This window comes from Dama dama, chromosome 5 (assembly GCF_033118175.1).
Source record: "Dama dama isolate Ldn47 chromosome 5, ASM3311817v1, whole genome shotgun sequence".
NCBI classification, from domain to species: Eukaryota; Metazoa; Chordata; class Mammalia; order Artiodactyla; family Cervidae; genus Dama; species Dama dama.
The window spans coordinates 10,920,436-10,935,566 of record NC_083685.1 but is presented as its reverse complement, the minus strand read 5'-3'; the positions used below and the strand labels follow the sequence as shown (position 1 = coordinate 10,935,566).

At 36.0% G+C, this 15,131-nt stretch overlaps 1 protein-coding gene across 3 annotated transcripts in view; it reads left to right on the top strand.

The window, feature by feature from the left end:
* The window catches only part of NAA25 (N-alpha-acetyltransferase 25, NatB auxiliary subunit), a 62,522-nt gene extending 47,731 nt beyond the window's left edge, over positions 1–14,791 (top strand). For all 3 annotated transcript variants that reach the window (XM_061141782.1, XM_061141781.1, XM_061141783.1), the window contains 7 exons: positions 461–704; positions 1,374–1,497; positions 2,652–2,717; positions 4,250–4,347; positions 5,460–5,570; positions 9,581–9,727; positions 11,813–14,791. In XM_061141782.1, coding sequence (XP_060997765.1) covers positions 461–704; positions 1,374–1,497; positions 2,652–2,717; positions 4,250–4,347; positions 5,460–5,570; positions 9,581–9,727; positions 11,813–11,935 — 913 coding nt within the window. In that variant the 3' untranslated portion in view covers positions 11,936–14,791. The remainder of the gene's footprint in view (positions 1–460; positions 705–1,373; positions 1,498–2,651; positions 2,718–4,249; positions 4,348–5,459; positions 5,571–9,580; positions 9,728–11,812) is intronic.
* The last annotated feature ends 340 nt before the right edge of the window (positions 14,792–15,131 follow it).

Sequence of the window (15,131 nt, the reverse complement as noted above, 5' to 3'; positions counted from 1 at the left end):
AAAAGATGCAGTTTATAAAATAGTATAAACACTACTGTGAATCCATTTTATTTAAAATATATAAATATTTGTAGTTCATTTTTTGTACATCTGTATTGTAAAAGTATGAAAAGATCTATTCCAAGCATGTTAATATTGTGGATTCTTGGGTTATTGGGGCCCATTTTCCTTCCATTTTTTAACATTTTTTATATGTGTTGTTTGAATTTTTTATATTAACATATTTTATCATCAGAAAAACCAGTCTCATGTAAGGGGAAAATGACTTGTTAGATAGGTTATCTTTCCATTTTATGGATGCCAAGATGGTGACTTGGACTGCTTTGGTTTGTTCAAGATCATTCAGCTATTAAATGAAAGGAGGGACTGTTCAAAGTCATCTTGACTAATGAAAGTGAACTTTAAAAGATTTAAAGTTGACATGAATAAAATGGATGGTTTGGGAATGTTTCTTTTTAAGGGATGTTTCTGAAGAACATAAGAAACTTTCCCTGGAGGAGGAGACAATGTGGTTAAGAATCCGTTCCTTAACGTTGAGACTAATCAGTGGACTTCCAAGTCTTAACCACTCTGTTGGGCCAAAGAACTCAGAGAAGACCACTGAGAATGGAGTATCCTCCCGGATTGATATTCTCCGTTTGCTCCTTCAACAGCTGGAGGTGGCCCTGGAGACGGGAAAGCGATTTATTGAGAAGGACATTCAGGTATCATCAGTGTTTATTTACAATCAAAGCTGCAAAAATCTGTGACTGTCTTTTTGAAAATAGGAATTGGGGTTGGGCGAGTAGTAAAGTGGGGCTTCCCAGGTGGCGCTAGTAGTAAAGAACCTGCCTGCCAATACAGGAGACACAAGAGACACAGGTTCGATCCCTCGTTCGGGAAGACTTCCTGGAAGAGGGCATGGCAACCCACTCCAGTATTCTTGCCTAGAGAATCCCATGGACAGGGGAGCCTGGTGGGCTACAGTCCATGGGGTTGCAAAGAATTGGACACAACTAAAGTGACTTAGCACTTATGCATGAGTAGTAAAGAACAGTATTTTGTCCCAGGTTATGGTATCTACAGGAAAAAGATAAAACTTTTTAAGCTTGGTGAATTGCAAAGGCTTCCTCAGTATCCAACTTGGATAGTGAGGAAAAGCAGAATAGTTTTTTTTGTGGTGATTAACGTTTAATACCTACCAAGAAATTAATACAGTGTTTTTGTTTTCACCATAATGATTTGGTTATTACTAGCTTGCAGATCAGTGCTTTGTAACTTAATCATGGAGATAGATTTTTATCCAGTAGTTACTGTTCCTTGTTTTCTCATTTTGTATTTTATGAATTGAAATTTCAGTGGATTTAAAGAACATCACTTTTTCTCCTTTCCAGTATCCTTTCCTTGGTCCTGTACCTACCAGAATGGCTGGATTTTTAAATTCTGGCTGTTCTCAGTGTCAGACCAGCTCTTTTTATCTTGTTGGTGATATTTATGAGCTGGACATCAATGGTTTAGGTAAGTGTATACTTGCATGAGTATATTTACAGCATCTTTGTCACTGAAAACTTAGTGAACGCAACAAAATATCTATAACCTCTCATATTTGGAAAAGTTTGGCAGAGATGGAAGCTGGAAGCTGTTGTGGAACATCTGGTTTGATATACAAGAAAATCCATTAACAGTTTTCAAGTAATGTTTTAGAAATTTAAGTCTTTTCCATATTTTATTTTCTCTACCCACCCCCACCTTCCCCTCTCCCCCACTCTCCCTGGTTAGGCACCTCTCTAAATACCAGTCAATCCCTTTTCTTCCTTTTTAAGTCCATTCCATATTTAAAATCAATTTTTAGGTCCAAAAGTTGAAGAAATCCTTGGTTTGTTGAAATATCATTGGATTTAAAATTGAATTCTTTTCATTCACTCATTCATTTATTTAAAAATTTTTTAAAAATTCAAAGTATCATTGATTTATAATGTTATGTTAATTTCTGGTATACAGCAAAGTGATTCAGTTATATTTGTATATATTTTCATATTCTTTTCTATTAGGGTTTATGATAAAATATTAAATATAGTTGCCTTTGCTATACAGTTGGATCTTGTCGTTGATCCATTTTATAAACGGTAGTTTGTATCTGCTAATCCCAAACTTGTAATTTATCCCTCCTCCACTCCCTTTCCTCTTTGATAATCATTAGTTTTCTATGTCTGTGAGTCTATTTCTGTTTTATAAATAGGTTCATTTGTATCGGATTGAATTTTTTACTTAAAAATGAAGGCCTAAACTTTGTAGAGAAGACACATTCTTTTTTCCTAAGCGGTCCGCCCAGTGAGACTCAACAAATGCCTTACGGATCGTGTGTCTTTCTTTCTGTTTTTTTTTTCCCAAATCATAAGGTTTGTCAACTCTGTCACTTAATGTATGTGAAACACATAAATTTTTAGTCCTCCTAGAGAATTTTAGATAGTGCTTTTGGTGGAAAGGTGATTAATACCTTTCTTTTCCTTTTCTCCTTCCTTTTCCTGTCCTTCATCTTTCAGTAATGGAATTTAGGTGCTGGTGGGTCTTAAGAGAAAAGAAAATGTCCTTGCCTATGCTTTCAGGTGTTGGTTTTGCTAATCTTACTTTAAAAAATGAATTGAAAGTTTTTCATTATTTTTCAATTTTAGAGGATACAGTGGAGATCCAGGAGCGAGTAGAGAATAGTCTTAAGTCTTTACTAGAACAATTAAAAGGTAAGTGTTCTAACTGTGGATTCCCATATTGTATCTGATTATCTGTGATAGTAGCTCATTTTTTAATGGAAACTTGCAAGAGATTTTGAAAAATATAATGTACACTTTTGGTATTTTTAAAGACTTGTTTCTATTTCCCTGGTATTCTAGTGGTTAAGACGACATGCTTTCAATGCAGGGGATGTGGGTTCAGTCTCTGGTTGGGGAACCGAGATCCCACATATACATGGTATGTTCCAAAACAAAAAAAACTAAAAAGTTTTGTTTACAAAAATAGTAGACACTTTTTGTAAATAGTACAGTATACAAATGGGTGTGGTCTTTTCCCCTTTACCAGTCACATTCCCGCCGAGGTAAGTAGGTGCTGTTGACATTCTGCAGTCTGTATTTCTAGAAATGTGCACAGTCATACATATCCATATGGAAATGCATAGTAGTGATTTAAAAAAAAATATATATATAGGGAAAGATATAATGCATGCTTTTCTGGCTTTATTTTTTGTTACCTTGGACCTCTTAGCATGTCAGTTATGCCCACACCCCATTTGTTGTAAGAGCTGCATAATATTCCGTAATACTGTATCCCTGTACTGGTTTTATTTATATACCCTGAGTACGTAGTATATTATATGTGACAATGCTGAAATAAATATCTTGGGACATAATTGTTTGGGTACTTATTTGAGTATTTCCTCGGGGTTAAATTCCTAGCAATGAAATTGGTAAAGAACACAGGGCTCCCAGGGGGCTCAGTGGTGAGGAGTCCACCTGCAGTGCAGGCAGGAGCCCGGACGACGGGGATTCAGTTCCTGGGCCCAGAAGACCTGCTGGGGAGGGAACGGCAGCGCACCCCAGTCGCCTGGACAGAGGCTGGGGGGCTACCCCCGACGGGTGTGCAAAGAGTTGGACACAGCGGAGCAGCTGAGCACATACATGTGTTTCTTTTAACTCTCTTAAATGCTTTAAAAAACTATTATTTCATTCTAGCTGATTTACAACACTGTGTAGTTTCATGTGTGCAGCTTCCGATTGTTTTCCATCACAGGCTGTTGTGCATTTTAAATCTGTAAGGGCTTTTCTTTTTCGGAGCCTAAGTGGCTTTTTATTTTGTTGCTCAAATGAAGCTAAAAATTAAAAGATGATCAAGATTATGAGAGTAAAACCTGATATTTGTTATGAAGGTGCATTTCTACCGTGCACATTAGTCTTTCAGTCTGTAATGACACAAATTCTTTAAATCATTCACTTGAATTCTTATTTTTATGTGAGTGGCCTATCTATGGAAAGACATAGCTGGTGTTTAGACCCTAGGATGTAATTTATAAGTCTACCTTTTATCTTTTGAAGACAGTAGAGCGGTGGTCATGTGACTTTTTAAAGAGCTTAAAATAGATATTCTTTAGTGTTTGGTTTATTGGGGAGGGGGAGCTTTCTGGATTAACTCTTTATATCTGCTTATTCTTGACTAGATTGTACAGAATAACACTGAAACAAAAGCTGAATAAAACCATAAAATATTTTTCCTTTTTCAGATGTCTTCAGTAAATGTAAAGGTGACCTCTTAGAAGTTAAAGATGGTAACTTGAAAACACATCCTACTCTTTTAGAAAATCTAGTCTTCTTGGTTGAGGTATGTTTTTGTTTTCATCCTAAAATACTCAGTTTTCCTTGATTGTGTGGAGGATTAATTTTCAAAACTGAACAGGTAATAGGCACTTTATACCTGTAATTTAATCCATCATCCCCACCTTTTATTAATTGAAAGCAATTTCAATTTTCTGAACTAACCCTTTCCAAGGATATCAGGAGAATTTAATTCATTTGCTAGGGTAGAACTCTAAAATTTGCTTTACAAATCTCTAAAGAGTCCTCAGATTCACTCTAAATCTAGCTCTGTTCTGTTCATTCTCTTTTTTGACTCAACTGTTATGTAGTTTAAGTTAATTATTGTTAAATTTTTAATTTGCTTTTTAAATTTGTTGCTGCTCTTCACTATTTGTTGAGATTCTGCATTATGAAGGAGAATCCAGGAGCTGATGTAGCAAAACTCTTTTAGCCAGAGAGAAAAAGAGGAGGATCACAAACACTCACAGTCCATTATCTTTTTTCCTTTTGTCACATGTTTAATTGCTTTATTTTTCTATTAGTCTGTAAGCTTCCTGAGGACTGTTTTCTCTGTTTTGGTGACTTTCACATTTCAAGTGTGTAAGAGATAATGAGTGAATGAGAAATAATTATATATATATATGTACATGAATATACTGTAAACACCTGACTTAATACAAGGGAGAATAGGTGCTGACCAACTGGGGGAGAATTCTTCGTACATAAGTTAAGGTTTGCATGTGAGGCAGTGTCTTACCTCGATAGAGAAGTGGGTGCAGAGAGGCATATTGTATGGAACTTTTGGATTCCATGCCTAAATTTGGACTTTTCAGTGAAAAGGATGTTAATAGATCCCTATTTCCTGCAAGGAGGTGAAAGAAAATTGGACTGAGTAGAGGATTAGTTTAGAACTGGGAGAGTGAGGAGAAAGAGTAAAGGCAGTATTCTGAGGAGGAGATGAAGACGACGTGGATCCATGTGGTGACCGTAGAATTAGAGTGGAGAGTTATAAGAGAAATTGAAGGGATTTACAAAGAAGAGCTGTTTGCATAGAATTGGTTTATCCATAGTCTTTGTTCCTGATAGGTATCTTGAGTGTAATCCTTATTGATGAATTTGTAATTTTTCTTCTTTCAGACTATTTCTATTATCCTTTGGGTGTCTAGTTACTGTGAGAGTGTCCTGCGACCATACAAATTAAATTTACAGAAAAAGAAGAAGAAGAAAAAAGAAACTAGTATCATCATGGTAATAACAGAGAAAACACAAGTAACAATCTGGCTGCATGCTGCTTTTTTTTTTTCCCATTCTTTTCCTGCATTTTGTAAAGGATCTTAGGATTTTATATGCGTTCATTTTCCCTTCCCACCTTTTAAAAAAAATTATACAGAAAAGCTGAAAGATTACTATAATGACACCCAAACATCCATACCTAGATTCACCACTTATTAACGGTTGTCACATTTCTCTCTTCCCCTTTCTCATTCTCTAACCTCCCCAACCCCCATTTGTTGAACCATTTGAAAGTATAGACTTTGTGATACTTAACACACCAGGGTAAAAGAAAGGCAGTCTCCTACAAAACCAAGGTACTTAAGACATTTTCACATCCAAGATATTTAATATTGATAGAATAATATTATGTTCACATTAACTTATCCCTGTTATCTCAGTTATGACCTTTATAGTCTTTTTCAAAATTCTAGAATTTTACTAAGGATCTGACACAGCTTTTAGTTGTCATTGCTCTGTACTCTTCTTTCATTGAAAGTACTTCCTTAGCTTTTTATTTTTGTCTTTGTCATTGAAGAGTCTAGCTAGATTTTTGGTAGAAGATCCCACAGTCTGGATTTGGCTAATTGTTTCATTAGATTTAGATGCTGTGTCCTTTTTACCAGTTAAATCAGGAGACACTAATGTTGTGTCCCCTTATTGATAATTTCAGGTTTGAGTATTTGATAAAGGAAGTATCTGCCAGATTTCTTTATTATAAGTGTGTCTTTCCTCTCTGTGTAATTAATCTGTGAGTTGAGACTGTGAGTATCCTGTTCCCCAGAGCTTTTCACGCACTACTTTTAACATTCACTATTAGTCTGACTTGCATGAATCATGTATTACTTTGATGGTTCCACAATGGTAATTTTAAAAAATGCTACTAATCATTAATCATTTATTATCTGGCATTCTGTAAAATAGAGTTGTATATTTTTAATATCAACTATCTATTTTAGTATCACTGTGTACTCATTCTTTTTTAAATTTACCTTATAATCCATTGTCGTCATTTTCTTTTGGCTGCCCAAATTTGGCTAATGGGAGCCACTTTAGGCTGGTTCCTGTCCTTGAACATGTCCTCATTGGTTTTTGAGCCCTTACTTTCTGAAACCACAAAATGTTTTCTAAGTGCTTTGTACTCACCATTGAACTGAAATCATACATTTTTTCCAATGAGCCCTGGTTCCTTTATGGGGAATGGCTATTCAGAATACTAAGATCTAGTTGTTAGGTGTACTAATTGCTATCGGGGTTTTATTGCTTCTAGTTAGTGTCAGTGAAGAAAAACAGGGAATTTATTTAGATACATACAGAGTTTTTAAAATAATTAATTCTTACTGATAACCTCCAGCTGTAGTCCAATTTCACAGTCCTCTTCCTTCCATTCCTTCTCTCATTCCATATTTGTAGCTTTCTTTTCAACAGTTCCCAACAGGATCAATATATTTATTCATTTGCTGTTTTATAGTAAACACTGTAAATAGTTTTGGAAATAGTACATTGGTTCCATTACCAGTTCCAGTAACAAACCCACTGAAGTTCAAGTTTTTGCAGTTCTTTTTTGTCCTTAGAATATGTTCAGTGAATGTAGTTGAGGTACTCTATAAAAGCACTGGAGTTTAAAACTCGGATTATATTATTAATGTGATATAGATAAGATTCATGTATTTCTGCTTGTATTCAACTTTGGAGTTTCCTCCCATCTTAATTGGTTAACTTTTTTTTTTTTGGTTAACTTTTGAATGTGTGAAACATTAACATAATTTGTATTCTTTTCATAAGGAAAGATGTTCAGGATTTATTCTGCAATGACGTGCTATTTCATTAATGGGAGATTTTTGTTCATTTTAGCAATACAGTAACCATTGTCATTTGAAAATTTTGATGGTTTTATTAGTAATACTAATTTCCTGCACAATTCAGTAACAATTCAGGAATTCTTTAGACTTGACACTTGTCCTGGGTATTACCATTCATTCATTTCTCTCCTTCATTGTTCAAGATAATTTTAACAGATCATGAGTGCAGAGTTTGAAAGTATAGACCAGAGTTGCTCTGTTACTTTCTCTTCTGTGGGAAAACCTACACTCCTAGTACTTGTCAAAACAGCTTTTGGTATTTGGATTTTGTGCAAGTTTTTGTAGGTATTGCTTCTCTAAAAATGAGGATAGCCTCCTTTTTTCTGATTGTCAAAGTAACCTAAAGATACGAGTGAAGAGAAGATCACCCATTTTCCCACTAAACAGTGATAAACACTGCATACAAGCCAGAAATATGGAAACTTTCTATAGAACTTTGTATCAAAAGTTCTGAACTTAGCTATTTGTTTTGTTTTCACTTAATAAGGTATCTTGGACATCTTTTCATTTCAGCAAATATAGATGTATCTCATTACTTTAAATGGTCATGTGCCATCCTGTTTTATTCTCATACCATAACTTATTCCCAATGTTGGATGTTTAGTTGATTCTAATTTTCTTTTATTTTTTAAAAAATTATTTTTGGTTGCGCTGGCTCATCTTTGCTGTGCTCCAGCTTTTAGTTGCAGCAAGCAGGGGCTCCTCTTCAGTGTGGTACACAGCCTTCTCATTGCAATAGCTTCTCTTGTTGTGGAGCACAGGCTCTAGGCATATGGACTTCAGTAATTGGGGCTTGCTGGCTTAGTTGTTCCGTGGCATGTGGAATCTTCCCGGATCAGGGATCAAACCCATGTCCCCTGCATTGGTAAGTGGCTTCCTATCCACTGTACCATCAGGGAAGTCCTAGTTTTCTCTTAATATTACAAATAGTACTTCTATTAAAATATGGACAAATATACAAGATGAATTTATAATATGATTTCCTTAGGCTAATCTCTTAGATCTGAAATTACTACATATACAGGCTTCCCCTGCTACCAAGAAGTATAGCATTCCTTTGAAACCTTCCATAAGCCCAAGTGGCATAAAGGGAAGAAGCAGTTACCTTAGGACACATCTTGCTAATGGGATACACAGAATAAATTGAGATAAAGCACAGATGCTTACAGACATAGTTCAAAGCTGTGGTGGCCTGATGCTGAGTATAGTTCCAGTGCCACTCTTGTTGCTCAGGGTGTATGCTGCTTCTATAACAGCTTGCTGCAAATGCTTTTCACCTTTTTCCTGTAAAAGTGAAAATCCTCTTTGGATTTCTTTTGGTTAGCAAAAATAGGTACTAATGTAGGTCTTTCATAAAAGCTAAGTGGCATGAAGTAAACTTTCAAAAAGCCAGAGATACCTGTTCTTCTGTTTTTATATTCTCCAATGGTGTGGTGCATCTTTACCCATTCAATAGGCAAACATTGGTACTCCTGCCCCTCGCCAATTGGTGTTAAAAGAATTCTGTTGATGTTGCACCTTCAAAGAAAACTTCTTGAGTGAAAAGCTAGCTTTACTAGTTGATTGGCTGGGTTTCTTGTGTTTATCTTTTTTTTTTTTAATTGTACCATTGCTGGGATTTTTTGTTTTCTTTTTTCCTTTTTAAAAGACTTATTTATTTATGGCCGCACTGGGTCTTCATTGCTGTGCATGGGCTTTCTCTAGTAGCAGTGAGCAGGGACCACTCTAGTTGCAGTACATGGGCTTCTCACCGCCAGTGGCTTCTCTCGTTGCAGAGCATGAGCCCTAGGGCGTGTGGACCTGGTGGTGGTGCCCCGCGGGCCCTAGAGCACAGGCTCAGCAGCGCTGGCATGCGGGATACCCCTGGCCCAGGGGTTGAACCCTTGTCCCCTGCATTGGCAGGTGGATTCTTATCCCCTGTACAAGGGAAGCCCGGCTTGGATTTCTTTGATATATTTTCTGTTTCTGTCTTTGGCCAAGTTTTTCCTATTGTGGTGGTACTATTTTTTCCATTGATATGTTCTGAGCTGTTGACTCTTAACATAATTGTGTGATATAAGCATTGGAGAAATATGTTTGATAATCTTTCAACGTCTTAAAAATCTTTTTTTTTTTTTTTTTTAGCCACCTGTTTTTACCAGTTTTCAAGACTATGTTACTGGGCTTCAGACTTTAATTTCCAATGTTGTAGATCATATTAAAGGACTTGAAACACATCTAATTGCACTTAAACTTGAAGAACTTATTTTAGAAGACACTTCTCTCTCGCTGGTAAGACTGTAGTTGATCAGCAGTAAGTTATATAGAGACAGTCGAGTGTTCTCACCTCTGTCACAGGGACACTGAGTTAGTTTTCAGTTCACCATTCTCTCTTTGTAGGACTTGAGATTAGAAGGTCCCTGGCACTAGTTTTTTACTGTGGTGGTGGTGGAGTCTTCTTCCCTCTCATTCCCTCATCCCCTACTCCTCCCTTTTATACATTTTTGGGGGGTGTTGTTTTACTGTGAAAATTACTGATGGATTGTTGAGGAGTGGAATTATTATTGTCCCTATTTTGAGCACCAGAGGAAACCAGACACACTTTTGAGAAATCCAGGGACAGTCTCCTTGACTGAGAACTTCCCGGCTGCTGGATTGGCTGGTTTCTTTGCCAGCCCAGCAGTCATCACGTAAAAAAGGAAAGATGCTGAATATCAGAAATAAGTATGTCAGTATTAGTTAGGCCAGAGCAAGTCAGCCAGTAAGGAATGGTAACAAGTATGGAATCAAAGGTACCAGTTATTAGTTTTCTCCTGATCTTTGTTTTTAGGCTGGTTTCTTTCTTAAAATTCTGCAAGGAAAATTCCTATAAAGCCACTTTTTAAAATGTAGGTTCTTTTTAAAAAAATGAATTTAATAGAACAAACAAATGGTGTCAGGTGAATTAACATGCACCAGCCTGGAGTAGGTTTAGGATTTTGGAAGGTGCCAGAAGGGCAGTTGTGGAGCCACCTGTTTCTAGCTCGTTGTTCCAGTGATGGAACTCTGATCTTAAGGAAATGATTTTCTTGTGTAGTTTGTCTAATGTGAGCCTCTGCTGATGACTGAGCTCCCCCAGTAACCTGAGGCACCCACCATCCTAGCCCAAGACCTCCACCCAGACCCTTGGAAGGAAGGGAATGAATGGAATCTTGCTTGGCACACCAGCTTTAAAAGATTGTAAGCCCCTCTTCTGTAAACAACATCAACGTATTAGAGCTTTGAACAAACTGCTTACTGTGGGAAAGGGCTCAGAGCATTTAACATTTCCAAAGATTGATTAAAGGAAGCAGACAAGTGATACCTAGAAGTTTGGTTTTAGCCAGTTAAGCTGTATATTCAACTGTTTTCCTATGTACTTTAGAATGAATATAGACTGTATAGAATGAATATAGGTCATTAGAGGTACTAATTGATGGATTATTAATTTTTAGTATCTTTGTTTTCCTCTTTTTAAGCCTTACATTTTTCAAAAAGTAAAATCTGTACATGGTAAAAAAATTCTAAGAGGAAAGAAAGAATATGTAGTACTGAATAAAATAGATTTGTGTACATACCTTTTAATGCACATTTGGGTAATAAAGTGTGCTTATCTGGTTTCTTTTGGGCTTTAAAATACTGCCAAATTCACATAAAGCTAAACAGTTTTCAGCCAATCTTCTTTCCATATTTAAACACTCCATCCATCCCCTTTATTTTTTGTGCTCTCTACCACAGGTCAAATGAGCAGCAAATATTTAACTCACGTATTTGAGCAGCCTTAGGAAAACTTCGGTCTTTTTTAGTTGTTTGGCCTCTGGAATCTGTGGACTTTATTAAAATGGAGGGAGGCGTGTCAGTATTGTAGCTAGAAAAGATGATACTGGTAAATTTGATGCCTTTAAAAAGTGGCTGTGATAATGTCTAAATTAATAATAAATTTCTGCTTTTTTCCTGTTTCCTGGTGACTCTAATAGTAAGAAATCTCAGTTTTTCTACTTTGTATGTAGCTCATCAGAAAACAGTAGTGACTTTATGGCCAAAGTACTTGGTACTAATTTTTCTTACTTTTTTCCTTGATCAGAAATCTCAATTTTCTGACTTGATATAATTTATAACTAAGATTACTTGAAAGAATAGTAATGCTAAAGCAACAGGGTCTCAGTGAAAAGTCACATGGAGAAATAGACATCTGTGATGAGTTTAGCCATCTTTGCATTTAATGAAATTGAAAATGACCCACTCCATTGTGATGGAGCTTCTGATGGAGTTAAGTGGTAATTTTAATTTACATGCGAAAAACTATAATCTGGGGGAATGCTTTCTGAGCAAGGCCACTCATTCTTATTTCCTTTGTAGGAAGAGAGAAAATTTTCAAAGACTGTACAAGGGAAAGTGCAGAGCAGTTATCTGCATTCACTTCTGGAAATTGGGGAGCTGCTGAAAAAAAGACTTGAGACCACAAAGAAACTAAAAATTTAAAAGTTAGCGTGAACCACGGGCACTGATGATTCTACAACAGAAAATGACATCATCTTCCCAGGCAAAAACTACATCTGGTTGACCATCATTTTAAATCCAGAACTTCCTCATAAAATGCATGAAGGACTTTGATCGTGAATTAATTTTTTAGGTATTAAATGTATACAACTGATTAAATTATTGTATATAAACCAGAAGCAGGACCCTTGTCTGGGTTTGACCACTTTTTATACATGTTCATATGCATATGGCAGCCACAAGAGAACCCCACTTTTCTTCTTCTCTTCTGTCACCAGAAACATCTGGTGGTGGTGGTTGGTGGTGGGGGTGTCCTATAAAAGCAGCAATAGAAATTAAGCATAAAGCATTGAACTCAGAGCAGCTGAATGGCCCTACCATTATAGCAGTGGGTGTTTTGGTCTGGTCCTTGAGCCTTAGGAAGCAGGAAGCCAGTAGAGGGGGACCATGATTGGGAGCAGGCCCTCCTTCCAGCTGCTTGGCTCCCACAAAACCCAAGGTAGGTACTCAAAGGGCTTCCAATTAAATTTGGCCTAAGCACCTGCCACTGAAGGGCATCACTCAGATGATCACAGGCCCTCGTTTTTTGGCTTAATAATGCCAGTGGCCAAGACATCCCCATCTTAGCTCCCGCGAGAGTTAAATCAGAGACAGGCTTCTGTTAACTTACAGCTGTTTGGAGGGGAAAGTAGTTCAGACCACTTATAAGCCTGCTGAGGACTAGCTTGCTATCTTTTGTCTGTTTGGGAAAGATAGGAATCACTGTTTTAAAGAAGAGAGGTGTACATAATTTATGCAGGCAAGTCTAATACCAGTGTCATTGGTTTTGTGAGATATATATATATATATATATATTTGCTTTTACACATATACGTATATTTTCAAGCATATATACACGTGTATATATGCTTGAAGATAAAAGATTTAATACTTAGTGTTTTTTTAAGTGGGGGGTTTGGGAAGGAAGAAAGGAAAGAATGTATATTAATATGGATTTAATCTAGGTTTTAAGTTTTAGGCTGGCAAAAGAAACATTATCAGTTGGGTTTGAGGTTGCATTTACTTTTTTCAAATGAGAGTTACACCAGAATGGTGTTTTACCTTGTTCACTTGGAGCTCCCCAAGACTGTAGCTTCAGAGGTTGGTCTGACAGAAAAGGTAAACATTGCTCTTGAATATATTACACATTTTATACAATTGCTTTGGTAATTTTTTTGTGTTGGAATCTGTGCTTTTGTCTTTGGTCTTTGTTATCCAAATACCATTAAAGTTAGTAATTCTGAAAAAGCAAAAAAATGAATTTGATAAGGAAATTCAAGTATCTAATGGAGGATTGGTCTTGAAGACCTTCCAAGTCCTTTCCAACTCACTTCTCTAGTGAAATGTGATACTTTTTTTAAAAGCAACCAGAAAGAGCTTGGAAAATCTCTTTATGCAAAGCAATTGCATTTTGTTTCCATCATTAAGACTTTCTTAGATTCACAATTTGATAGGGTGATAACTGTCTCAACTTGCAAGGAAACTGTTTTGAAAATTGCTGAATTACCTTTTCAAAATAAGACTTGTTGGAAATCTTAGTCCATCCAGTAATTTCAAAAAACTAGTTTTGATGTCAATTGGTAGCCACAACTGTCATACCCCATCCCAGAAGGAAAGAACTGCTTTGAAGAAGATGAATTAAACATTGATTGATTCCAAATCTAATAACATTTCATGAAACTATGGCCTATTTAGATGGAACTTTGTGTGTGGGGGGGTGGGGCTCTGTGTGTATGGCATGTGTTCTTGAAATGATGTTTCTCTGAATATCCAAAAATACTGTACATAGAAGTAGAAATGCTCTTTGAAACAAGTCTATCAACTGACCATGATCATTCTAGAATATGTGTGCTCAGTGAGCTGGCCTTGGTCCTCAGGGACAGTGTGTGACTCCAGTGGTCTACCTACCTATTTTCTTTCCTAGGGGCATCTGGGTCCTCTACTGGTTTTAGTGACAAATAATGTTACATTGGGGTTATGCTTCTTTGTTACTTACTGATTTCCCTACTAAATGTAGCATTTCAACTAGATCCAACCTCTTACATTTTGAGAGAATTGTAAAAAGAATGAAATTATGCAGAAATGGCCAATATCTTTTATTGATCTGTTCTTTTGGAAACTGTCATGCACTATAAATTGTGTACAGTTAAAAAAAAAAAAAAATATATATATATATATATATATTCTTACATGAGTAAAAAGCACCCTCCAGCAATTGTATGTCATTGGTATTTGAAAATAATTCCCAAATAACTCATTGCTGCTGCTGCTGTTTTTACTTTGTTTGGGTTTTTTGTTTTATTTTGTGTGGAAAATTGATATTTAAAAAAAAAAAGGAAAGGAGAAAAAAAAAAAGACTACTGTTTACAGACTGAAATATTACTGCTTTTTATACTACTGAGATCCTAAGTTAAGACTCTCCAAAGCAAACATTTGGTTTAAATCATATATCTGATGTGGATAAAAGAGAAACTTTTAGTGTTCTCCACATAATGGAAAATGTACAAATGCCTAGTTGTGTTGCCCATCAATTTTGTATATTTTCATAATTTTAATTGTTCAAAATTGCATTATATTTTGCAGTCACTATGTTCAATCTGGATTTGTCTTTCATTTTAACTTTTAATATAAAAAGGGGTTTCAGTGTATCTACAGCCTTGTTATTGAAACTCTTCCTACTTTTTTGCTCTGATTTATTAACATGGGAAGCATATATTCTTCCTTCTTCAGAATTAAGTGAAGCATAGCAAATCTACTTTAAACTGGATGGGTTAATTTATATAAAACACTTTCAATTTGGCACTTTTGCCTGGTTCCTTTTTGTTCGTGTTCTTAGAAGCCACAACCTTTTAAATGGTATAATTTATTTCAATTTCGTATTGTTATATTCCTCAGAAAAATGATAATACTTGTGAATTTACAATTACTCCAAGGCCACACTAGTCCTTTTAGCACCTTGCACGCTAGTATTCATTAATTAGATTTATACATGAATTGGGCGTTTATTTACTGTGTGCCAGACTCCACTTTAGGCTATGCTGATAGAATGGTAAATGAGACTGTGTATCCTAGTTAGTGGCTGAAGTGGGGGAAGAGACAATAAAGATAAATATTAGTTTGTAATTAATTCCTGACTAAT